General features: G+C 48.0%; 1 protein-coding gene across 2 annotated transcripts in view; it reads left to right on the top strand.

The window, feature by feature from the left end:
• The window catches only part of LOC116628880 (urea transporter 2), a 50,466-nt gene extending 27,692 nt beyond the window's left edge, over positions 1-22,774 (top strand). Inside the window, exons 10-20 of one of the 2 annotated variants that reach the window (XM_032399217.1) lie at positions 6,980-7,009; positions 9,412-9,534; positions 11,674-11,756; positions 12,441-12,600; positions 13,326-13,515; positions 13,876-14,004; positions 14,866-15,058; positions 17,580-17,727; positions 18,383-18,517; positions 19,610-19,659; positions 22,574-22,774. In XM_032399217.1, coding sequence (XP_032255108.1) covers positions 6,980-7,009; positions 9,412-9,534; positions 11,674-11,756; positions 12,441-12,600; positions 13,326-13,515; positions 13,876-14,004; positions 14,866-15,058; positions 17,580-17,727; positions 18,383-18,517; positions 19,610-19,659; positions 22,574-22,774 — 1,442 coding nt within the window. The remainder of the gene's footprint in view (positions 1-6,979; positions 7,010-9,411; positions 9,535-11,673; positions 11,757-12,440; positions 12,601-13,325; positions 13,516-13,875; positions 14,005-14,865; positions 15,059-17,579; positions 17,728-18,382; positions 18,518-19,609; positions 19,660-22,573) is intronic. The other variant, XM_032399218.1, reaches the window with a different exon arrangement.
• The last annotated feature ends 3,688 nt before the right edge of the window (positions 22,775-26,462 follow it).

The raw sequence follows: 26,462 nt of genomic DNA, 5'->3' as shown, positions 1-26,462 counted from the left end.
TACTTTTTCTTTCTTCCCTTTGTTTATTTGGAAAGTCTACTATTCTTTTCCGTTTCACTAGTTGTTCTGCTTCTTTCCCAACACTCATGATCAAAAGTATATGTCTCTATTATATAAAAACAAGATGTCAAATAGTTTACCCTGGCAAGAGTTCCCATTTCTCTGATGCTCCTTCCCCACTCTGAGGAACTAAAGCCCTTATATACCACTTTCACTATTCTCCTCCCCGGAGCCCCCACTTTTACTTTTACAACACTTTTATTTCTCCAGTATCAACCATCCCTGGATCTTGCTGAGATCATTTATAATTTTTTTTTTTCCCTTGCCTCGCATTTTTGCAAAAATCCTTACTCGGCCCCTATGCCCCACATTCCCAGTAATTCTATCATTGTTCATTTGGCGTTCACTGTGTAGAGCGGACATGTTACCTTTTATCACTGTTCCCTTTATTCTTCACCTTCTTTTGTTTCATGATCTTTGTTACGATTCATGTATTACTTGTTTAGAATTCTTGTTTGAGTATTGAGTGTTTTGTTCAATACTATATGAGAGAATATGGGTGACATGTTCTCTGACTCTGCATGTCCACAAAGTTTCTTTCCCTTGCAAGTGAATGGCATTTTGGCTGGGGGTTCCTGGACCACAGCCCTTCCCTCAACTGTCTGTAGCCATTGTCCTTCCATTTTCTGGCTTCCAGGTGTTACAAACAAAAAATCTGATGTCAATGTCATTCGTTTTCCTTTGTAAATAACCTGTTCTTTCTTTCTAAAACATCGTAAGATTTTCTTCTTATCAGTAGATTTCAGGAATTTTATTAAGTCAAGCCTAAATGTGTGTCTTGTCTCATCAGTCCTGCCTTTCAATCTGCAAACTCAAGTCTTTCTTCAGCTCAGCAGCTTTTCTTCTAACATTTGTCTGATTATTGCTCTTTCTCCATCTTTTCCTTCTTCTATCTCTGGAATGCCTATTATCCATGTGTTCAGTCTCCTCGAGCTCTGCTCTAAGTTGCTTGCTTCCTTCATAATTTTTACCATTTGTATTTTTGCTTTGCTTTGAGATACTTCTTCCATTTTGATCTTCCAGGCCACCAATTCAGATCCCAACAGTAACCTTTCTTTCCTTCAATTCAAGAGATAGTTGAATTTTTAGTTCAAAAATCTGTGTTTCATTTCAGAAAATCTTAGGGATTTTGAACCTTGAATCTCCATGTATGTTTATATTATTCTTTTGTTGTACCCAAGGCCACTTGCCAACTTCCATGAGCCAAGCCCCTAGAAATTTTGCCTTATTGTCTGACCTCATTCACTCATTCATCTAGAAGACATGTATGAAGAACTGTTAATATGTTACTCAGGACCCTACTTGACCAGGAAAGAATCAGCCAAGTTCCTGACTTCAAGGAATTCATTTTATGGGAATTTGCCTGGCCAGGTGAGTAGTCTCACCTGAGGTGAAGATGAGGGTAACACCACAGATTGCCTGAGCCATGTAAGTTCACAGTATCAGTTTCATTATTTTGAGTGAATTATCTGGTTGGATTGGTCTTCTGTACAGGAAAAGTATCAAGCATGATGTTAAGGGTCCCAGGAAGATTTCTGTGCCTCATCTCTTGTCCTCTATCTTGCCATTACCTGATGCCCAAACATTCCCAGCCATCCCTTCAGTTCAAGCTTTGAACCTGTTAAAATGTAAACAGTCCTAGAAAGATAACATGGTAAGCATGATCAATCATTTGCATCTTAGGTTGCAGGAGTCATTTCTGAGAATAGGTTAGATGGAAAAGAAACAAAGAAAAAAATGGGTAGCATACTTTGAAAGAGTCTTTGGCAATGGAGGACATACTAGGTGAGGCCAAGCTGGATGAATGAGGTCTGAAGCCCCCTTGTTTCATCAGGAATGATGATGACACTGTTATATTTGGCTTGGAGAAGAAAAGAAATGGCTAGGGTCATGGCTGTCTGCAGTGTGGAGTAATGCATGTGGAAAAAGTCAACTTACTCAGCATTACTTCAGAGGATAGAACAAGGATAACAGTGGGATTGATAAGCAGGCAGACTTTGAATCAGTAGAGAAGAGCAGTTTTTCACAATGGAAGTTGAGAAATAGTCCTGTGGGACCCTGAGTTCCCTGCTCTGGCAGTGCAAGGACAAGGGCTAGAGGCCTATTGGGAATGCTTGCTTTGGGTGGGGGTAGACCAGCTGACCAGGTAGCCTCTCTCTTCCAACACTAGTTTCTCCAGTACTCTGGCCCTGGATCTCTACAGAGGAATGGGAAGGAGGCATCACTGAAATGGCAAAAAGTTAATAACATGGAGATCAAATGTACCAAGAGCATACCACTGTTGCCTTTACAGCTTTTCCTACAGTTTACCAAAACACTCAACGTGCTTGTGTGGATGCAAGCTGAGATGCCAACATCATTCAACTGTGCCTTGTCTTTGAACTGTTCTCTCCTACCATTCTCCCCTCTCAGGGAGTTCTTCTTTGGGTTGGTCTTCAAGATCTGCCCATTTGGAAACTCAAATCTTCATGGCCTGTATTTGTGGTCACATCAAACCCATGTGCCCCAGTTTCTTTGTGCTTCTTATATGAATCTGAGCTTTGTTTCCTTGGGTCATAAAGGTTGTGAGGGTCTGGGGACAGCTGTAATCTAAACTAGTTAGGAGTTGGCAGTTTCAGTGTGGGTATGAGTTCTACTCAAAAAACCACAATCTCATTTGGTAACTTGAAAAGCATTCACTTTTTATGTGAGATTTTTTTTTACTTGCCTGGCTTTTCACACCTCTTACCATTCAGAGAAGATAGAAGAATCCATAGGGAACACTTCTGTCCCTAGTGAAACTAGAATTGCAAGGCCCCAAGGAGGGAGATGAGGGATTGCTAGAAAAGTGTTTGTTGCCCCCTGTAAATTGATAACTAGGAGTCCCCAGCCCCCTCATACAGCTGAACAAGCTGCTGGAACAGAATGAAGTAAAGGAAGTAGCTCTTTGTAGAACGTCTAGCCCGGCATGCATTTATTCCACCTGAACTCCGGCCTATTCTGGAGAAATCTGACCTCCCCCACAGTCAGTGCAGCCCTCCTCCTTCTACAAGATTGGAAATGTGGAGTTGAAGGGAGCCATGAGCACTGTGAAGAAAACTTAGTTCTGAAGTGAATTCTGATTGAGCCTTCAAGGAAATAATCTGTAGGCATAGACAGATGTTTTGGGGAGCCATTGGTATCTGAACTGCAGCCTTCAGTAAGAATCGTCTGGGACAAGATTCCATCTTGATCTTCTTACAGGACAGCACTTGATTGCCCCACCCTTAGTGTGTATCACAGATACTCTACACGTCTAATTTGGCTCATGAGCTGCATATGAACTTGTGAATGGCTCCTCAGGGAGACTTATTTCCAGTCTTTTCAAGCTGGTTAATGATGGCATTTTTCCTGTCACTTCTTGGGCAGATGGATGATTAGGGGGCTGAAGGGAGCACACCACAAGAAGTATAGGAACCTTCAGGAAAGACCAGAGCAAGAGGGTAAGGGATAGGGCATGCAGAACTGAGCCAAGAGCCGCCAGGTGGGGAACAAGGAAAAGTGTTGTTGGCAGACGTCCATGGGCCCTGAACTAGCAATACCAAAGTAAAGACCCTGTACAGGGGACTGATCTCTAGTCAGCTCCACACCTGTCCCTGGAATGTGGGGCTCCCCAGCTCCTCCCCCCTCTGTTTGCTTTCTTTTTTCAGAAGGACCTCTGTGATCAGGTCCCCTCTTTGGCAGTTCTGAAACACCTGGAATGGTGGGAAGGGGGCCTTTGACGTCAGTGGGGAGGTTGTCTACTCAGGTGTAGCTAATTTCCTCAATGTGGGGTTTTGTTTCTAAACCTGGGTAGGCTGCCTCACAGCCCATCAATAAGTGTGTATATGTGTGTGTGTGTGTGTACTCGTGTGTTTATGGGGGGAAGGTACACAAACCTGGGACGGGCTGGGGGCGGGGGAGGGGGAGTGATGCTTGACCCATCATACCACAAAGCCAAACAAAACATGTTTAGATTGGGCCCCCCTCCTCAAACTCCAGCCCACCAGACCCCACAGCCCCACGGGATGTGGGAGGGTCACCTTTCCTAATATATAGACCTCAAGTCCTTTCTGCAGGCAGTGGTTAGGTCATGCCCTTCTTGCTCTGAGCGGGTCCCGTGGTGAGTCCTCAGGACCCCTGTCAGCATAAGTCAGAAGGAGGAAAGGTCTGAAGATTTCCACAGAACCAGAAAGATAGCATCTAGTATTGGGCTGTGCAGAAACTTCTGTCGAGATGGCAATATTGTCCCCTAGTCTGTGCCCTGGCTGTACAGGGAACTAAGGGAGTTTACTGAGATTGGAAGACAAATTGGCCCCCTGAGGAGACAACACTTAGATGATTGCTTTAAAGGCAAGTACTGGAGCAAATTTCTAATGAGAGGAGCAACTGAGGGAGGACAGGGAAGCTCCTACTACACGATCTCTGGCTCTGTCCCTTTAAAGGAAACCTGCCTGATCAAACCAGGTGGGGGAACCATGGTAGCCAGAGCCAGTCTTCCTCAGGGAATGTAGAAAGAATCTTTTGTCAGGAAGGCCAGAGTGAGAGTAAGCTGCAGAAAGAACATTTGTCTTTCCTCTCCCTCCTCTTCCATGATACCCTTTCTCAACTGGAAGACGTGTGCCAGGCATAGGGTCAGGGAATGCAAAGTGAACTTACAGAGGGTCAGCAAGAGGATGGGCAGGAGGGCTCCAGGAAGTGAGGGGCTTTGGGTTTAGGGATCAGTCCAGCATCCGGAGTTGAGGACCAGAAACGCCACCCAATCGGAAAAAAACTTCTTCGCACATCCTGATGGTCTAGATTCCTCCAGCCCTGTGCAGGAAACCAGAAAGAGCCCAGGTAAGAGGTCTTGTGGGGGAGAACTGAACCATAGACCAACCCCCCCAGCCAACAGGACCATCTGACTTTTCAAAGGAAGAGAAAAAAAAGAAAAGCTGATGTTTTTCTGTTCCTTTCATCTGTTGAGCTATGGTGTCTGGGGAAGCTAGTCCTAAAACAGGGAACATTACAGAGAACTCTAGAGAGAATTTAGATTCTGGAAGCTTCAAAGCCCTTACCTTGTAGATAAAGAAATCATGGTTTTCCAAGGACCTGTCCAGGTGATAAAAGAGCCTGGACACAAGTCCAGGGGTCCTAACTCACAGATCTGAGCTCTTCTTGCTCACCTGGTGATGGAACCAAGTTAATCCATCAGCCCTCAAATCTCCTTACCGCACTTGCTGCCCACTGGGTGAGTCTTCACACTATTTGTCATCCTTTCCACAATTTTGTGACCCACAACTCTAACATAGGATGGTTCCCAGGGCAGCACCACATGGAGTTGAACTGTGGGAGGCTAATGCACTGAATTTGAAAACTTTCTTCTTAGGAGTCATTACCTGCTGCTTCCAGGGTGGAGGTACCTGGTCCAGGCATCTTAGCCTTTCCGCTCAAGTCCTGTACCCCTTCCTCAGACGTGCCAATAGAGCTAGACCATCTCAGCATCTACAAACCTCTTAACATCCCCGCTTAACAACCTATCTCTTTGGTGCCCCTCTCTTACACAGCCATCTTAGATTACTATAGACATATTCTGTGTAGCTACAGAGAGTAGATGTTTCTGGAATATTCCAGGATATTGAAGTTATCTGATCAGAGAATGGACAACCTTGTATGGTATGTGATCTCCTCCAAAACTGGCACCAAAGGATGTGAGGTTTGGTGAATTTGCTGAGGGAAGGCTGTCCTGTGAGGCTTGAAAGGGCCTGTGGCCAGGCATCTCCTGGGTAGCAACACCCTGGCCTTGACACACCCCTTCTCTCAAGACATAGATGCTTGTACGGTATCTACACCTTCCTTTAAGGCTGGGGGAGAGGGGAGTAAGTTTACCTTCAAGTGCCAACTCTAATTAGTATTGGTTGTCTGAGCATTGTGTTAAGAAGGAGTCTGAGGCTGTTTTGGAACTTACTGGGAGAGAGTGCTATCACTAATTAGCTATGTTTGCCATAGATAATGGAGAGGAAGGGGGCGGGGAAGAGGAGGTAAGGAAAAGGAATATGGAAACATGGCTACCAGAGAAGAAGCTGGTGTACAATGGCCCACAACTTTCCTTGGCCTTTTATTGGGTGTCACAGATGTAATGATACACAGGTGGTTTGGAGTGGGGTTTGGGGGAGGTAACTCTTGTTTTGGGGAGGGGTGACAAATGGGTCTTAATGATGGGTCCCAGATGCTCCATATGTTGAACATTGCAAGCAATGTATGGATGGCATCGATCCACCTGCAAGAGACAGTAACATCTGTTCAAAATCTGAGGAAGAAAACTTATAGAAAGAATTTAGGCATGGGCCTGTCCAAATAAAGATTGATTTTCAGTAAGATGGACTAGATCAGTTTTCCTCTTCTGAACGATGTCATACATGGTTCGGGTTTGTTTAGTTCCTCTCAAAGAAAATGCACTAGGTTTCAAAATTGTATTTGACAGGTCGGGTCCTCTACAAAATCTCTTTTAACCCTGGTATTTGAATGGCTGATGTTTTCTGGACATTCAACGTCAGTAAAGGCAGAAGTACTATGGGGCACTACCCTCCAGGAGCCGCGTTTCTGAACAGATACCATGCCTCATAATTGTGCTTTCTTTCTGTGAGTCAACGGGAGGAAGGGGCTGCTGGACCCCTGCCTATAAAAACACAGGATGGTGGCAGTCCTCGAGGGCAAGGGCCATACCCCTGAAATGGCAGTGGGAAGCCACATGCATTGGGACACTTAATAAGGCTCTTCAGGGAAGGAGAGCCATGACTCCTTCACCAGGTGGGCAGGCCAAGGAGTTACTGAGCCACTAAGGTTTACCCATGGGCTATCAAGGACTGAGCTTTCCGATCGTGGGCCACAGCTCATGCCACGCTGGGCCCACAGAGCCCCCACTGGCCCTCTAAGGACCCAGGTGGGCCTGGTGGGCCCCAAGTCCATGGGGGCAGGCCCTCTGGCCATAAACAGCATTATCTGTTCACTGCACCATGCCACACACTATTTTCCATGTGTGCCATGATGTTAGGGGGAGAAAAGTTGAAAGAACCCCAAAAAGTAAGTTATTATGAACAAAATTATTCTTGGGCTGTAGAACACCCAGCCCCACCTCTGAAGCGCTTAGGGATTTGTGGCCCCCCAGAATGGACTATGTAATATATAGTTTCCCATAGCCCATGGAGCATGATCTCTGTCTTCAGTGGTCTGTTCTCCTGTCTCCTTACCTGAGTTCTCCCAGCCACCCTCGCGGGATTCCTGGGTTTCTGGTTGGTTGGTCACAGATGGTCAAGCATTGTATGACCATCTGTAAACTTCCTTTCTTTTATCCAAGTGCCACTGAAAATAATCAGCTCTTATCCTGTAAGCTGCAAAACCCTACTCGACTCAGCCATTACCTTGGTCAACCAATGAAAGGCTCTCACCTTTATTTCAGTATTTATCAAGTATTTAACAATGACAATGAGATGTATTATTCTTAAAAATAGCTCAAATCCTGCAATAGCCAATGATTGTTCCTTATAGCATTCAGAAACTAAAATGTGTAGTATAATTATCCCTCATTAATTTATTCAGCAAATACTTCCAAGTGCCTACAGAATACCGGGCTTATGCCGGGTGCTGGGGAAACCAAGGTAATCGGGTGTAACCCGGGCTGCCGAGGGCTTCACCATCCTGTGGAGGTGACAGACAAGAACACATAATTGACACTTGGCAAGGTAAGAGTCAGTGCGGGCTGGTGTAAAATGCCAGGTGTGCACCGGGACAGGGAGTCCTCCTGCCCTCCTGCCTGCAGCCGCCCGAGGGCAGTGGCCTCACCGGAAAGGGATCTGACATGTGAGCGCTGCAAAATTATTTTCCCGAGCCTCTTGCAAGCATTGTCTCATCTTCATAACAACATGAGGAAGAAACGGAGGGTGTCCCTCCAAAATAACTGCCATCGTTCTATAGATGGAGTTCACAAGGGCTGCCGACGGGCGTCTGTGTATTTCTGAGAGCCATGCATGCAGTGGGGAAGCGTCAGTGAAAACAGCATGTGGAGATGAATGACTCTGGTTCTTGGCCAGAGTTACTGCTGCTTTCTTGTTTCCCCACCACACCGATGGAACATTTATTTCTAGAACATTTGAAAGATGTGTTCAGGATATTCTTGAAATCGCCTTTATCCATTAGGAAAGTCTTGAGCATCTGTCCCAAAGGTAGCGGTAAACGGCTCTCATCTTAGCTTTTAAGTATTTTCACCGCCTCAGGAAATTTGTGGCCTTATCTCCAGTTCTTCGTGGCATCTGCTCCCACTTTACCTTCTCAGCCATTGGCCGGCACGTCGGGTGGGGCCGCTGCCCTCCAGGTAGTGCCCCCCACTTCAGTCATACCCACAGGAGAGCCGGGACCAACCCCGTGTCAGACCCTATTTGGTGCCACCTCCCCAAAGAAAGACCAAAAACAGCGTTCAAGGGAAAGAAAGATACTTTTTGCTTTTGCTTTTTGTGGCTGGGACATCAACCCCAGGAACATACAGTAATATGGGCCCGGCCCCCACTTTCCTGGGCCCTGAGCAGGTAGCAGAATCTGGGGTGCTAACAGTGAAGGGCCAGGGCATGGAAGGTGGGCCAGGCCTCCTGCCACCAGTTCCAGAGCCTCTGATTGGATGTCAGGAGACCTGGGAGCAACTCCGGGCTGTGCCATGATTCATGAGCTGTATGACTCAGTTGATTTTTCGGGACACAGGAGGTAGACTGTGATCTTGTAATTTCGTGCAATTCTCAGTCTAGGAGGCTAAGGTCAGAATATTGCTGTGCCCGGCGGGGGGTGGCTGGGGTAGCTGACGCTCGGCATGTGAGAAACGAGAAGCAGTGGGCCAGCAGCGGTGCCCTTCCAGCCTGGCAGATGAGCACTTGGGATTGGCGTTCCGGCAGAATGCCCCGCTGTGTCGGACGATGCATGCTACCCCCTCAGTCCTCGTTCCCCCGCACAAAACCTGTCTGCCAAGGTGTCCGAGGGCAGGCTGATGTTCCAGGTGTCTCTGAAGCACGGGATCAGGGGGCTCCTCCAGGTCTTTGAGTAGTTCCCCACTAGAGAAATAGGGCAGACTGGCTCATCTGTCTCTTGACATGTTTACGTGTCTATGACACGGTTTCTGCAGGGAAAGGAAGCGCGCGTTTTAACGGGGGGAATGGAGAAGCTGGAGGCTCGACAGCGACACAGATGTGATTCCTACCTGCAGCTTCAGAGCCACTGTTCCTGCCTTTCCAGCTTCTGCGCGTGACATTACCCCCCCCCCCCCCCCGCTTGGCTCTCACCGGGTGCAGACCTGGGCGGACACTAACCTGTCTTGCTTTGTCCCCGGCCTAGGTGGCAGTAGGGAGCAGCCAGCCACAGCAAGCCCCAAGGCCGATGAGGGCTCGGAGGCCGTGCCCCCCAAGCCCAGGAGCGTGTTCCACATCGAGTGGTCATCCATTCGGAGGAGGAGCAAAGGTGGGTGCTGCTCCCCTTCACTCTCGGGACCTCAATTGACTCATCTCTAGAATGGGGACAGTGGCAGAACCTACTTCATAGGGCAGTAGGGAGAGCCACGCGGGCCAGGCTCATTTTTATCACACCCAACCTCTGACCACAGCCATGGCCCCGTTGTCTGGACCCTCCGGGGGGTGCGGGTGGGGGGATGCTGGAGCTGGGTCAGGCAGCCGACTCAGGAGGTCTCCAATTTGACTGCATATTGGAATCACCTGCATCCCATCCCTGGAGACACTAATCTAATTCATCTGGGGAGAAGCCTGGGTGGGCATAAGGATCTTCCAAAGCTCCCCATGAGATTCTAATTTTTGCCAGGCCACAAACCACCGGTCCATTTACAAGTCGAGAGGTGAAAGTTCTCGCCTACAGTGGTGGTCAAGATGTCAAGGCCAAGGAAAGAGCGGGAGAACCATGGAAGGGAGGGGACTCCCACAGGCCAAGAGGGGCAGCCAAAAATGAGCAGGTGGGGAAGCCAGGGAGGAGCCAGGGGCACGGGGAGGGACGCAAGAGGAGTCCTCCTTCCTCCCCAATCAGATGCAAAAGTAGCCACGTGAAGAGCCAGGGCAGAGGGGTAATCTAATTCTGCCCCTCAAGTCCCAGGGAGGGGAACCGAGTCACACAGCTGGCAAGGGACAAGGGGCAGGGGGAGGACTGGTTAGTGTCCTTTTTACAACATCACATGCTTCCCAGAAGATGTGTTCGTGACATTCTTGCTCCAGTTCATCTAAGCTTCATCGTTTCTCACCAAAAGTGGCCGACCCAAAGAAACGGGCCTGGGGGCTGTGGGAAAACACAGTGGAGGTGGAGGTGGAAAGGGCGTTGAGACATCTGGCCCAGGGGTTTGTATTTGACAGAGGCCACCAGCATGGCAAGAAGAAAGTGTGGCTTTCCTCAAAAGGTTAACAATCCCCTTCCAAACGTCCTTCGTCCCAGGGGTTGGGGGCTGGGGGTAGGGAGGCCCTTTCAGGGAGTGCAAAGGAGCCTGGGACATGGATCAGTGGAACTGCTCAACAGCAGACCCGGGGCAGCTTCACGCACAGGAAACGGCTCCATCAGGACGCCACGCACACTGGCCTCAACATCTAGAGGAATCTTTGCTCCTACTCTTTCTTTCAAATCTTCCAAAATTAATTTTTCCTGCATAGTGTAACTTCCCAACCATACTGGTATTTGCAGCCCCGTCCCTTCAAAAATGGACGTTTTTGTGCCATTCATGCGCCGTTGTTGCCACTGATGCATCTTAAGTACCCTGCAAGCTCATGAATGCCGTGGGAAGAGCCAATTCAGTCTGCAAATACCCGGTGTTCAGAGCCCAGCCTGCCATCCTCAAACTTGACCACGAGAGGGAACCAAAGTACCAAGACCGGAACTTCCAAAGTTCTTTTAGGATGCATAAAACCCTACTAAAATTGGTCATCTTTAAAAATAAATGATCTGGTAATAAGAAAAATATGTTTACAGCAACGTTACAAGAGTTTTCTAGAATTACAAGATCATGCCAAAATCTGTTTCAAGGAATGACGTGGACATCACTCGTCTTAATCCACCCAGCAGTTGCAGCTAAAATACCTGAAATTCCCAGATATATGTCCAAAACAAGAGACCAGAACAGCCTGCAGTCATCCAGTTGAAGTCACAGTCAAATTCAAACCCAGACCTTACATGGCTCAGGCAGCTTAATACTTTAGGAGAAATAACGTCCAAGTTTTCCTTTCTTGTACACTTACAAGTTTGTGCAGAGAAAGAACCCTAGATTTGGGGATCACGGCCAAGGCACTATTTCTTCATCTAAAAAATACAGGGATTGAGCTAAATCAGAGGCTCTTCACTAAAGGTCAGTCGAGTCTCTGAACTCCCTAAATTCCTGTAAAATGTCCTGTTTACATGTGGATGTACATTTTTTACCCAAAGTGAGAGTCCAAATGGGTTCTTGACCAATAAAAATTAAAAGGTGCCTTCCAGCTGCAAGACATTGCAGTTCTGGGCTTCCTCAAGTGGAATAGGAAATATTGAATATATCAACTCAACTGCAAGAAATTTGCTGCTAACGTGCCTGGGTAGAGCTGTCCTAATTGATGATGTGCTCTCCTTCAACTCCAGTGTTTGGAAAAGGCGACCACCAGGAGAGACAAACCAAAGACCCTTCTCCCTATCAGTACCGGAAGCCTGCGGTTGAGCTGCTGGTGAGTCAGAAGTGGCCCGAATCAGGCAGTGTCCTGAGCCACAGAGCCTGCAGCAGATTAGGGAGCGGACGTCCAGAAAAGACGCCCTCTGATATAGGCAAACTTTGCTTGAATTCATATATCCAGAAACATAATTACCTGGGATAAAAATGCCTATTTTTCATAGTCTACTTTGTAAAATTTCATATTCCTTTTATTTGAATTAGTTATTATCTGTCTTCCTCTAAATCTGGCATTCAAGCATTTAGGAAACAAGCTGGTGCCAATTTTCAAACACAGAATATTTACGTGTTTAATTTTATGGACAGTTAAATTTTAAAGACGAGACATGCTGGGGGTGGGGAATAATTTCTTCTGGAAAGAGTGCGGTATAGAGGTAGTCATGGTTGAAATAAAGAGTCTAAAGATCTGTGGTTAAATATCAATTCTACTGTTTGACCTTGACCTTTGCCAGTGAGAATGCCCCATCCATGCTGGAGCCCTCATCCCCAGGATGAGGATAAATACGGTGTCTTGTACTGCAAGGTTGTTGCCCATAGTCAACGAGGTAACACGTCAGACAAGACAAAAGGTATTTCTAAATACCAAATAAAAACGTTAACTTGGTCCCCGAACTAGCACAAATGTGGCTTCTCAGCGTGGGAAGCGCAGGGTGTGGGACCTCCTTGTCTTGCCCCTGGACAGGATCTGGACACCATGGAGGACAGCGCTGAGATAAAAGCGGAAGCGAACACTTCCATGGCTTCCTGGATTCAGAGTCACCTGACTGCCCACGGGAAGAGGGTCAGCAGAGCCCTCAGTTACATCACAGGGGAGATGAAGGAGTGCGGCGAGGGGCTTAAAGGTAAAGGTCCTGCGAGCGAAGCCCTTGACCCTGCCCCTAGAGTGTCACTTCCAAGCGTCCCCAGCAGGCACCATGTGCCGCAGTTCTTGGTAGATTAGACTGAGTACCGTTTCTATGGTCGCTCAGAAGGAATAGGAGTTTTGTTGTGACGGCAGACATGCAGACTCTTGGGAGGTGAATACGATCTGTGTCAGTGTGCGAGCCCTCATTTCCAAACCGAGCAGCCGTGCTCTCACACATGTCCCATCGGGCATTTAGGCCTGGGATTCTAGAGTCACCATTCCAAAAAAAAAAAAAGCCTGTCCTATGGATGACTGTTGGGAGAACTATGTCTCCTAGTCCAGTAAGTTCTCTCTCGCAGTCCTCCCAGAGCCCAGGCCGTGGCTTTGACACCCTCAGTGCAGCAAGAGAATTTTCTCTTTGGATGTGTCTTCTTGAAAATTCATGCCGCTCTCACAGGGGGACAGATAGCTCAGGGTACCTCATCCCCACTGCTTGAAAAACAATGTAAAGACCACAACCAGCTGGCGATGGGTCTGAAGAGTTTTCTGGACCGTCAAATGCCCTCTTGGGTTCCTGGTTTATCCCCCTCTGTGGCAGGTGACGGTAGGGCCCTGCGAACCCACTTTGGACACAGAGCTTCCCGCACCTTCCACCCACCCACCTGAGTCCCACGCAGGACCGGCACACCTGAACATTGACTCCCTGCCCTGGTTCCATTTCAGACAAATCCCCAGTGTTCCAGTTCCTCGACTGGGTCTTGCGGGGCACGTCGCAGGTGATGTTTGTGAACAACCCCCTCAGCGGCATCCTCATTGTGCTTGGCCTCTTCGTCCAGAACCCCTGGTGGGCCATCTCGGGCTGCTTGGGCACTGTTGTGTCCACTTTGACAGCCCTCATCCTGAGCCAGGACAGGTAAATTCCAGGAGACCCAGGGCCCAAGCATGAAGCCAGAGGTCGCTTCCTGCAGGGACCCTATGCCACCTTCCCATCGCCTTGCTGCTGGCCTCCAAGCTCAGACACTGTTCAGACTAAGGACACTAATAACTAACAACAGCCACTCCTTCATTATTTGGTAACAGCTCCACATCGCCCAGGGGAACGCGAAGGGCTGATGTCTTCCCTTCCCATTCCCAGTGGGGCCATCTGCTGGAAGGTGTGTGCAGTCGGGCCCCAGCTGAGAAAAATCTGGGTCAGAAGGGAAGTCAAGAAGGTAGTGCCCCTCCCGAGGCCCTGGGGGGCCCCTGCTACCCCAGCCCTCCTCCATCCCTCCAGGTCGGCCATCGCGGCAGGACTCCACGGCTACAACGGGGTGCTGGTGGGGCTGCTGATGGCCGTGTTCTCAGACAAAGGCAACTATTACTGGTGGCTTCTGCTCCCCGTCATCATGATGTCCATGTCGTGGTAAGTTTTCTCCTGAGGCTGCGGGTGCAGTCAAGGGCTGCCAGCCTTTCCACCCCAGCTCCCTGTCTGTCTAAACTCAACTTTAAGGGGGCATGGACTTCGCACATCAGAAGCATCCACTGGAAATAATTATTAGTGTCATACGGTGACAGAACCATGCTAGGTTATCTGTGGACAATATCTCAGTACCTACCAGCCTCCACTCTTCTTTTTGTAAGATCTAAAAGGGTTTCTGGTCCTACTCAGCCAGAGCACAGAGAAAGGAACTGAGGCCCATATATAGCTGAAGAGCCATACCACAGCATCCTATCCATTTCTAGAAACCTTCTCATCCTCCTGCTGCCCCCCACCCAGCTTTCCCCCATCCTCGGGACCCCTGACAAGCCTGGAACAACCTCCTAGTGCAGGCTGAAGGACCAGCCACTGAGCAGAGCCCTTAGAGGGTCAGGGCTCAGCTCCCCTTCCCCTCCAGAAATCAGCCATGGGGCATTCTGGGCAGGAGGCTTGGTGCTCTCAGCTGCTCAACAAACATTTGTGGAAGGAAGGAAGGACTACAATTCTGCTCCTGTCACTCCCCCACTCTCCTCATGCCTGAGCATGGAGCTGCATGACTTTTCAAGGAGCTTCTATGACTCTTTGCCTTAGGTCTTCCCCCAGAAAGCTCTCTTTCTAAAGCTGAGCTTGGGCGTCTACCCTATCACCGCACCAGGCCCAGGGAGGAGGCCATGGGAAGATGTGCTCAGGGGCCAGTCAGGCTCAGAGAACATACCCAGCAGGCTGCTTTTCCTTGGGAAAGTGCTCCTGTTCAGCCTAGTATCAGGGCCTGAACTTCTTGAACAGTCCCCTGTGCTTCTGCCACAGCCCCATCCTCTCCAGTGCCCTGGGGACCATCTTCAGCAAGTGGGACCTCCCGGTCTTCACGCTGCCCTTCAACATAGCCGTGACCCTCTACCTGGCGGCCACCGGCCACTACAACCTCTTCTTCCCCACGACGCTGCTGCAGCCTGCGTCCTCCACACCCAACATCACCTGGTCAGAGGTCCAAGTGCCCTTGGTAAGTGTCTGGGAAGGCAGAAGGGCAGCGTCTGTCCAAACGCCATGTTAATGTGGCATTTACTGCAGCCTCCATGGGTAATGCCTATTAACAACCGCACAATGTGAGGCACTTGGCATGCAGTCTCTCTTTAGCCACCATCCTTTTCCTTCCTCTCCGTAAGAGCTAACAGGACCATTTTTGGTCCCACGCTGTCCTAGCACAGAGGAAGAAACTGAGGCCTGAGGTCACACACCTAATCAGTGAAGAGCGGAGTCGAGATTAGCACTCCGACCTCCTACTGCTACACCTGGGTTCTTTCCTTTTTCCTTTTGGAAAAAAATCTTTTTGATGCTTTTCTCCAATTTTCCTCCAGCTTACACTGTATATTTTCTTCCATCAGTCTCACTGAATCACTAAAGACATACACATTACAAGACCACCTGTGGGCTAACGAAGTCTCTGTTGCAACCTCCAGAATGGATTGCATTCGCTCTCTGAGGCATGGTCACACCATAAAGCACAGGTGTTCCTCCATTAAGAAAGTCTAGATATTAGAGCTTTTAACATTTTTTTGCAAGTATTTTGTATATAACGCTGGCCTCTGGAAGTCTGCCAAGATAATTAATAAGACACGTTTTAGCTGAGGTTCTCCTGCTTTCCATTACACTAGACTACCCTCCATGGTCTGGGGCTCGCTCTGGAACTTTGCTATTGATGAGTCATCATCTAACCACGAAACCACTTGGGCTTGTTGAAAGAACTTTCAGAAATAACAATGACTCATTTCCTGTAGCATTTCATAGAATACGGCAGCATGGTAGAAAGGCCCTGCATTTGCACTAAGAAACATTATTTAGGATGAGAAATAATAATAATAATAATACATTATTTAGGAAGAGAAATATTCGTGTTGGCCTCATCCTTGTGTGTGTGTGTGTGTGTGTGTGTGTGAGGACCTTTGTGAACCAGATGTGAGAAGAGGTTGGTAACTTACTCCTTAGGCTTCCCTTTCATGGTATGTACCCCACCAATCAGTTTTGAAGGCACAGTTGCTCTAACCGGCTGGCTATGGGGAGATGGTGTTAGAAAGGGCAAGTTGAAGATATTATGCATTCTCCATGCCACATTTTCATTGGAAAAGATACCTAGGAATTTTGTAGAAATGAAAAACAATTAGGGAATCCCGTACAAATATTTTAGAACCCCAAAGTTCCAGAAAAGAAAAATTCAGTTTTTGGTGGTTGCCTTTTAAGAAGTAACTCTAGCCAATTAAATGGATTATGATAATGACTAATATGTTTTGTCTTTTTGACCACTCATGAGAGCGTTGAGTGTTGGGGAAACAAGTAAATGTCAGAAGGAGGGTCTAAAACTCCCAACAGTGTTGAAGCCCCATGGGTTCCTCTGCCCTCTGGTCCCCGGAGGGCCCCCTAGATGGTGTCACCAGCTGGGACTACACTGCCCAGCACCGCTGCCTCAGTATGGAGCTCTCCCGCCCGCACCCGCACCCACATGGTAATGCCAGAGCCCCCACCCTGTTCCCTGTTCCTGGGGTCACAGGAGATTGAGTCTGGAGGGTTAGCCCACTAAGCCACCCCACGGGCTCCTGCAATGTCTTCCTGTCTCCGCATACCTCCAGGGGCAGAGTCTTCTCGGAAGGCAACGGGCTGAGAGAAGAGCTGCTTCCTTGTAATCTATAGATACCCTGGCCCAGGACTCTGCTTCTTCTCAGCTCACTGCCCAAGGGGTGAGACGAACCCCAGTGTACCCTGCATGGCCACTCCCTTATGCACTTTCCTAACTCAAGGGCCTTTGGCCAACCTTCCAAACCATGGGACCCAACCCCAGTCGCTGGGGAAGGCTGCATGCCCAGGATGCTTTTCTTGAACTCCAGAGCACGTGTGCAAGCGCCCACAGGCAGTGGATCCTGCCTCCTCAAGCCCCTCACATTGGCAGACAGGCCCCGCTTCCCTGAGCTACGTGGAGGCCTGACGCAAGCTGGGCGCTCATCTGTCGGTCACCATTTCATTGGCTTATCAACCAAAAGAGCAGAGACCATACTACCTCCCCGGAGACTCTCCTGTGAGTCCAGCTGCTCACCCAGACCAGACTAACATGACCACAGCCCAGACACTTTATTCTTGGAAACACAAAAGACCATTTTTTCATAGCATATTCAGGCTTCTAGTCATAATTTTAGGGTTTTTTTAAAAAACATTACAAGAGAGTTTTTAAACCCCAACCTTGATCAGACATCTCCTCATTTTAAGTTTCTAGTTTCTCTTCAGTGGGGATTCAGTGCCTTACACTCATGTTTCTAAATAAAGGAAACTTAACATCTTAAACTATTGTTCTAAGAACTCAAGATTAAAACAGAAAAGCTTGTGTTCCTTTCAGAGTTCATCTATTTGGATACAAATATCTTGGAAACCTGCTGCAGGATGTTAGGGTAGAGGCTTTGGCACAAATCTTTTCCAGCCGAGGTTCCAGTTGTCTCCGGTCTCCCTCTGTAACCGCCCGTGATCCTCTGCCCCCACAGCTTCTGAGAGCCATCCCTGTAGGAATCGGCCAGGTCTACGGCTGCAACAACCCCTGGACCGGAGGCATTTTCCTCGTAGCTCTGTTCATCTCGTCCCCTCTCATCTGCTTGCACGCTGCGATCGGCTCCACTGTGGGGATGTTAGCAGGTTAGTCTCATCACTTCTCCCTTACTAATGGGCCATAAGGATGTTAGTGTCTGGAGTCAGCTCCAAAGAAAATGGTGACACGTGTCTTCAATACCCGTGGCCCCCCGACCCCTGCTGATGCCCGCCAACTTTCGCTCCTTCCATTACACCCCGTTTCCCCACTTCGGGTGCGAGTGCCCTCCTGCTTCTGTGAGCAAAAGCTGCCCTCCAGAAAGGCTGTGGTGTTAGCCGTTTACACCTTAGTATAAATTTAAAGTCTGAGAGAGGTTAATTACAGGCATGTTTGTGTTTTACGTCTTATCTCAAGAGATGATACTCCAGTAGAGAACATTAAGATATCAATGAAGAAGGAGAAGTCCTCTTTCTTGGCAGGGGAGGGAAGTTCTCTGGACTGCTTCAAAAGGCCGCAGAGTCCTCACTCCAAAAGCTCTCTTCTACCATAACAGCTACACCACTAGCACTCATGTGGCTCTATGGCCATTTCTTCCCTTTAGTTATTTTTTTCACTGAATAAGATCAGAAGTTCTTTTTTATAAATGCCTAAGAGAATGGCTGGTCTGAGCTTTGAGCACTATGGTGGTTTTGGGGGCCAGCAGGAGAGCCCCACGAGACCGCCCCCGCCAAACTCAACACCGCTGCCTGTCTTCTCTCGTAGCCCTCACCATCGCGACGCCCTTGGACTCCATCTACTTCGGCCTGGGCGGCTTCAACAGCACGCTGGCCTGCATCGCCATAGGGGGCATGTTCTACGTCCTGACCTGGCAGACGCATGTCCTGGCCGTCGCCTGCGGTAAGGACCGCCACCACGTCCCTTTGCCCCTTGCACGCCCCCTTGCCTGTCCCTGTAGGGAAAACCGCACTGAAAGCCCTGTGGATCCTCCACAGATAAATGGGAGGATTGTTTGCTTCATAAAAGGCTTTTTATCTAAAACTGTTTTTGAATGGTTGCTTAATGATTCACGCAGTAAAAATTATTTTCATGGAACACAAAGCGCTCAGCCACATGAAGACAGAATTTTGAGCTGGTGGTTGTTTGGTTGTTGCTCCTGGGCTGTCTCTGTGATTGCCACTCTCCTGGCTGGTGATTGAAGCTAACCGACAGAGCAACTCTTCCACATATTAATCTTTATATAGAGAATTGGGTGATTTACATCAGTTACAGCAATTAACCTTAAGCACCCAAACACTAATCATAGGACCTTCAAATAATGCTTACGTTGTAGAAATGCTGAAGGGTGTGGGTACTCAGTGACTCTCTAATAAAGATTTGCTGTTGTTAATATCCTAGGGACAATTAGGATGCTTTCAGTTGAGAAACAGGATTCAAAAGCAAAGCCCGATTCCACTGGCTCATTTTCCCAGAGCCTCCTCACCTCTTACTGGCACTTGGCTCTTCCCAGTGGCCCAGCCTGGCCGTCCCTCTGCGGGCAGAGCCTGGAAGACGAGGCAGTGGGCCTATGTGGTCTTCCTCAAGCTTACAGGTTGCTGCTCCTCACTGGAAACCCATATTCTGTTAATAACTTGGGATGAAATATTCCAGCAGGGAGTCCTGGGATCCACTTGGCCTTGGCCATGTAGTAAAATTTTCATGTATGGTTTATGCTGCTAAGTGTTCCTTTGCTAGAATGCAAGGTGGTGGGACCCAAGAGAACCATAACGGCTCCATTCTGGCCCTTTTTAACAAAGTTCATCTTCCGCCTTAGGGGTGCTGGCATTTGCCTGGAATTTAACACATTTCAAAGCTGTCAAGTAATAGAAACATAACTCAAGTTTTATTTCATTGGCCAGATAGCATTTGTGGCCTAAATGTCTCGGGGGATAACGTGCAGGCTGAGCTTGAGGCACCGGTAGTCACTGGACTGTGTCTTGGTTCTCTTTGCAGCCCTGTTTGCGGCCTACCTGGGCGCCGCCCTGGCTAACGTGCTCTCCGTGGTGAGTCTAAGAACGTGCCACAACTCCCTTCCTGCTGTTCCTTCCGCTCCCCGAAGCCAGTGGGAACCTCTCCCCCGGGAACCCTTCCCCAATTCTTCCCTCTCGTCTCACATCACACTGCCCGCCTTGGCACCTGCCAGACAGAAGGAGCTGGGTCTCAAAAGTTTCAGTGTCAACTGTTGGCCCAATCAGATCCCATTAGCCTTGGGCCCATGGAGCTTCTTATAGAAGGACAATTTGACAAGCATTATCTTGTAAATTGAATTCTGTCACCTCATCCTCTAGATCCCGTTTTAAATCTTTATTATTTAATGTGTGTGTGTGTAGAGAGCAACTGCCCAACTAGCTTATGGGCCGGTGTACATCTTTGTTCATCCCTTGGCAACTCCGTGCTGAGGGGTCGTGAGGGAAGCCTTCGGGGAAGACAGGGAACCAAGCTGCAGCCATACCTGAGAGAAGGCTGAACTGGTGGCTATGAGCACATGCAGCCATCCAAGAACCCCGTCTTTGTCTGAGCGCTGGTGGGAGGAGGTGTCGGAGTCAGGAGGAGCCGCGTGGCCAGCCCCAGCAGAGGGTTAGGGCCCATGGCCCAGCACAGAGGGCTAGGGGCTCAGCCCACAGTCAATGCCTCCCCCTTTTGGATAAGGTTTCAAGGGCACATTTTATAAAAGCATCCAGGAAAAGTCCCAGTGGTCCTGAAAATGGGGACGAAGGTGGGCATTCTACCCACACCTGCCTAAATCCCTTCTTCACCCTTAGTGAAATTGGGCAGGTTGAACTTAGCTTAGGAAAGAATTTTCTAGGCAAGAGAATTGGCCTTCCCTGATATCATCCTATGTCCCCCAGTGGACTAATCTCCCCCTGGACCCCAGCGAACTGTGTACGTTCCTCTGCTGCAACACTTGGAGTACGGTAGTGACGAGCCTCGTACACATTCTTCCTCGAACACCGTCAGCCCGTGTGCTCCTTCAGAACCGGGGCCCGGTCGTATTCTAATCTTTATCTCTAGTTCCTATTGCAGTACCCAGCACATAACAGGTGCTCAAGAAATGCTAAATGACTGAAACTCTAGGGGAGCAAGCCGCCACCATGGGGGGGCATAAGAGCTGGGGCTGAAGCGTCAGCCATCAGAAACACGGACGGGTAGCAAGAGCACGGAGTATGGGCTCTGTGGCTCCTTGTGCTCCGGGCTTTCACATCCTGCGTGTACCCTTACAGCTGACTGTCCAGGCAGTGACTGGGTGTCACATGCTTTCCTTGGGCAAGGACTAGAAGAGATGCCAAACAGGATCCCAGGCACTTACAGGATGATTGACCCTTTCTTCTGTGTACAGAGAAGTTAGAGGTTATACCACTCAATTTAGGCTTTTTTTTCTTTCCTAAATCAAGGTTATTTTCTGTGTGCCTATGATGTTTAAGACACTGCTGATCACTCTCAAGGATATGAAAAAGTGCAGGCTATTTACTCACTCTGAAGGAATTTCTAATATCCTTGAGGCACAGGATATAAAAATGTCGAGTGACATTTATGAGCCCCTTCAAGCCCTCCACAGACGAGAGCACTTAGGAGCTGCGTTCCTCTGCTTTCTCACCGGCATGCATATCACGGCCTGTGTCTTCCACAGTGCCACCCTCTACTCCACGGTCATGACCACGTGCTGAGGGCTATTTATGGGGTCCTTAGTACGCACGAGGCCCCAACTCTCTGAGTAAACACTGTTATCCCTACTTAACTCCTGAGGAAATAGGTCTCAGACGATTGAAATGCCTTTAGCAAGGTGGTTGGAGCTGAGATGTGGATCTGGGCCCGTGGGACTCTAGACCTACGTCCTTTCCCACTGTGGGACTCCAGGGGGTGCTTCCCAAAACACACTGTGTAGTGTGAGCAGGGCTTTGGGGAGACTCATTGGGTGGAATTCATTATGCTTGAGTATCTTATGGCCACGGTCTGGCTGCCATTGTTCTTCCCCAAGTCCCATCCAGCAGCACCATCTTTGAACACACACATTACGGGCACATGGTATTACCTGAGGTCTTTACTGCTTATAATGAAATGAGGTTGGAGGTGAGGAGGACATGATTTGGTCTGCCTCATAGTTGAGTCTGAAGGCTCCTTGTCAGCAAGCTCTCCACTCAAGTGGTCTCAAGTAAGAGTGGGGAGGCATATCAAAAAGGCTCAGGGCATCTTAAGGAATAAAAAATAGGTCAACACCATGAGAAGGGCAGCTGGGAATGGGAGAGCCCTTAAGAAGAGAAGTAGCTGCCCTCCACTTCCAGGCCCTGGGACTAGGACAGCATGTCTCTGCCCCTCTCCAAATGTCTGTTCTATCTCCCTGTGTCTCTCTGCAGTGCACACAGTCCCCCAGTGGCCACCCAGCACTGGTTGGCTCTCCAGTCCTTTCAGACCAAGAGCTCAGTCTCTCTTAGTTCAAATTCTCAAAAGAGGGATCCAATTCCCAGGCCATCTGCCTGTGGAAGTTGCATTTGAGTCAAGCGCCTTGCTCTGGTCCAATCGGCTGTGACCAGAGAAATATCGTGAACTAAAAAATGGCTGCCAAATCTGCTCCTTCAACAGGGGCTATGGGAGAAGGCAGACAATGGTCATAGGTCCTAGAGTTGGAGGTATAGCCTGGCCAGACAGCCTAAGACAAAACAGGATTTCTACATAAAGCCATATTGTAATAGGGTTTCAATGGCTGCATTATGAAGAATGTGTGTCCACCTGTTACAATGCAGGCAGAGAGCACTGACAGGATTACATTGGCCAAGAATTAAGTATTATTCCTATCATTGCCCATGAAGCATCCTGTCCTCTACCCGGGGCTGTATAGGGTTGGTAAAGGCTGATGAAACAAACACAAGCATGTGATATAACCAAGGCTTCTCTTGTGTCTCACCCCTGCCCCTTGCTCAGTTTGGACTGCCACCATGCACCTGGCCCTTCTGCCTCTCGGCGCTCACCTTCCTGCTCCTAACGACCAACAACCCTGCCATCTATAAGCTTCCGCTCAGCAAAGTCACCTACCCAGAGGCCAACCGCATCTACTACTTATCCCAGGAGAAAAACAGAAGAGCATCAACCATAACAAAGTACCAGGCCTATGATGTCTCCTAGACTGCCTTTTCCAAAACATGTCACTGTACATTCAGCCTTCAGCAGGTTGTCCAGGTCTCCAGGCTGAAGACCATGCAACCTCCCTTTCTGTCTGTTCTGTGATTTTCCCCTTAAGCAAGCCTACACCCTAGTTATTCCCCCACATAAGGACATACGTGTGTAGTCACCATTTAGGGACCTCTCATTTCTAAGATGTACAACACTTATCAAAGATACAGTTAGTTTAGACTTCATACCCATAGCTCACTCCGGAAGAGCTCCCTTTGAGGTGATTTGCCCTCCTCTGCAAAATAAGTCACATCCCTAAAAAGAACTCATCAAGAAGGAGACAGAGATTGGTAGCATGGGCCTCCAACTCAGGCATGTCATGGAGCCATGCACAGTACCACGGAACATGCATCAACCTGGAAGGTGATGGGATGGTTCTGCCCCAGCCCTGCCTCTAGTGAGCTCCTGCCATCTTGAGTGAGCACATCCCTGCTCTCAGCCTTGACTTCCTAGGTTCATGACAGGGAGAGACTCTACAGTTCTCCCACATCAGAAGTGTTGATTCTTCTCTCTCTCTCCCATAAACTGACGAAATCAGCATGACCATCAAGTAATTACTTTGAGTAAGTAATAGATGGAGGGCTTCCCTGGAGAAGAGGCAGGAAAACGTTAATATTCTGAGATTTGTTCTTGAGTCACGAGCAGATACTCTCCAGACTTGGTGTTAGGAAACTAAAGTCACTGGAAATGCCAACATGCCTTCCTTTACAAAATAGAAATATTTCTGGAAAATGTCATAAGATGAAAACTGATCTTTTTCAACATTCAAATCATATTTTAAACCAATGTATTTTCTTTGGTAGTATTCATAAGCATTCTCTTATTAAATGGTTAAGTTCACAAGATGGTATCAGGGTTTTCTTGAAATGCGGTTCACCTACCCTGTTCACACATTGCCCATCTGAGGGGCTTTTCATGGTCAAGCCAGTGTCTGGCTGAGGTGAGGATGGGTTACAAATCATCAGAAGAAGGTCTGATTCACTTACAAAGAGAATTATATAGAAATGACCGCGGTCATTGTTTTTTGAGTAGAAGCACGGGTTATTAACAACACACCTTACTTTTAAGGGCATAGTCTTTTAGTCTTGCATCCCCAAATTACAAACCCAGCCCCTCTTGAATGGCCAGTAACTCTTGTTATTTAGTTGCTCTGGTTACAGCATAGAGCTCCTAACCCTCAGGACCCCTCTGTGGGAAGCCACGTGGCTCAGCCCTCCCACCCCTCCTCCACAGGACAGGGATAAACCTTCCCCAGCACCTCATGGGACAACCCCCATCTTACACTCCCAATTCAGTGTGATGGGGTGAGGATATAAGATGGGGGAAGAAGGCAAGGGGCAGGAGACACACCCTCTATAAATGCAGCTTTAAGGAAATAATTACATTTGACCAAAATCCATCATTTGGAAAAAGCTGGTGTCTATATTTATGTTTTCTTTCCTTGTCTGCCCTGAGATCCCAGCCATCTCCGCCAGCCCAGGAGCCCTGGGCTGCCTATTTCTCTACCACATCATATCCAGCCATTATGACTTCTCCAGGAAATTGGAACACTTCCTGCTGGAGGAAAATCCCCCACATGGGAAAGGGGAATGCATCACACTCCAGAGGCTACCTCTGAGTTTGTGATCACACCTTGAGGCCAGGAAGGTCTCAGGCTATATTTTAATGGCCATGGAGTTGTGGCTCTCTGAAGATCAGGCATCCAGGAATTTCCCCAGATGGCTGCTTCTGTTCACAGCTCACTCAGCTGCCCCAGAACTCTTAAGTGATGACATCGAACCATTAAAATAGCACTTTTCTGTGTGTTTTCCACCAAAGTGGTATAATCTGGGTTTATGAAGAGCAGGAAACCCTCCATATGCATACCATTCTGCTTAGTGACCACTAACAAATCCCTTCAGCTGTTCTAAGGATTTCAATATCCTCATCTATAAAGCAAATTGAGTTGGCCCAGGATATCAAGCAAGGTGGGAATAGATGGGATAAAAGAATTCAACCCAAGAAAATGTATGAAGGCCGCAGGATTTCAAGTCTATGTCAGCACCTCAATTAGGCGCCAACAGAGGAGAGAGGAAGCCAGCTCCCACCAGTTCCCAAGAGTCGGCTGTGCGAGTGAGTGCCTCTCTCCCGTCACACCTACAGCTTGAAATCAGCTGCAGGGGTGGTGTTTCCACCACAGAAATCAACAAACTACAAATCTGGGCTTTTCCCCCCAGACAGCCGGCTTACCAGCACACCACTGCCAAGCCAGTGTGGTGGGAAGAAGAGAACTGTTGTAGGGCTCCAGACCGGAGGCTCAGAAACTAGGTACTCCAAGTACTTGATCCAGCAATGCCATGTAGATGCCATTCCACGCACAGGAGGCATCTTCAAGGACAGCAAACATGTTCTCAGGCATTAAAAAAACTCAGAAGATTTACCCACCGAGTCCGACACTGAAAACACACCAGATGGAAGCATCCAAATAGAATAAATCCAGGAAATGTTGCAAGGGACACAAGGAGTGCAGGGAGATTGAACACTGGTAATGTTTGTTGTTCATTAGGACCAAAGAGGGGAGAAATAGAAGGAAAGTACCTGTAACAACCTAAAGTGGAATATTACATGATGGGGGGGGTGGGGAGAGGAATACAAAAGAGGCAGGAAGAGCCTGTTAGAGTACTTGGCTTGTAGAAAAACTGGTAAGTTTAAAAAGTCCACAAGGAGGAAGAAAAGGGTGATAAGAGCAATCACCATGAGAACAAAATTAGAATTAGAATTTTGAAACGAGAAGAAAATTCCATCTTTCCAATTAAAAACAGCAAAGGAGGGGGGGAAACATCCTCCCCCCCAAAAAAAGATAGTAAGTACAAAAAAATAAACAGAAGGTAGAAACTGGTCATAATATAACTAATTGACTGAAAAAAAATGTTAACTATTAAGTTTGCCACTGGAAGACAGAGACCCTCAGGTTGCACTTTTGAAAAAAGACTACACAATTTGCTGTTCACAAGAAAAGCATTTAAAACAGAAAGACATAAATGTTTAAATACAAAAAAAATGCGATAAGATAAATAAATAAATACGGACCAAAAGAAAGTTTAAGGCCTTGAAAAGTGAAATTTAATGGGCATCTGGGTGGCTCAGTCAGTGAAGCGTCTGCCTTTGGCTCAGGTCATGATCCCAGGGTCCTGAGATCGAGTCCCACATGGAGATCCCCGCTCAGCGAGGAGTCTGCTTCTCGCTCTCCCTCTGCCCCTCCCCTCTGCTCATGCTCGCTTGTGCTCTCTCTCTCTCAAAATAAATAAATAAAATCTTCTTAAAAATTTTAAAAAGAAGAAAAGTGAAATTTAAGGCAAAAAAAAGTTAAAAAACAAAGAATGATCTATGTCATTAATCATCAGGAAAATGCAAATCAAAACCACAATGAGATATCATTTCGCCTGTCAGAATGGCTAGTATCAAAGCCAAGAAACAACAAGTGTTGGCAAGGACGTGGGGAAAAGGGTACCCTCGTGCCCTACTGGTGGGAGTGCAAACTGGTGCAGCCACTGTGGAAAACAGTGTGGAGGTTCCTCAAAAAATGAAAACTAGAACTACCTTATGACCCAGCAATCCCACTTCTGGGTATTTATCCAAAGAATACAAAAGCACTAATTCA

Source organism: Phoca vitulina, unplaced genomic scaffold (genome assembly GCF_004348235.1).
Source record: "Phoca vitulina isolate PV1807 unplaced genomic scaffold, GSC_HSeal_1.0 scaffold141, whole genome shotgun sequence".
In the NCBI taxonomy this organism is placed as follows: Eukaryota; Metazoa; Chordata; class Mammalia; order Carnivora; family Phocidae; genus Phoca; species Phoca vitulina.
The sequence above is the reverse complement of the archived record's forward strand: the minus strand, read 5'-3'. Positions and strand labels throughout refer to the sequence as shown.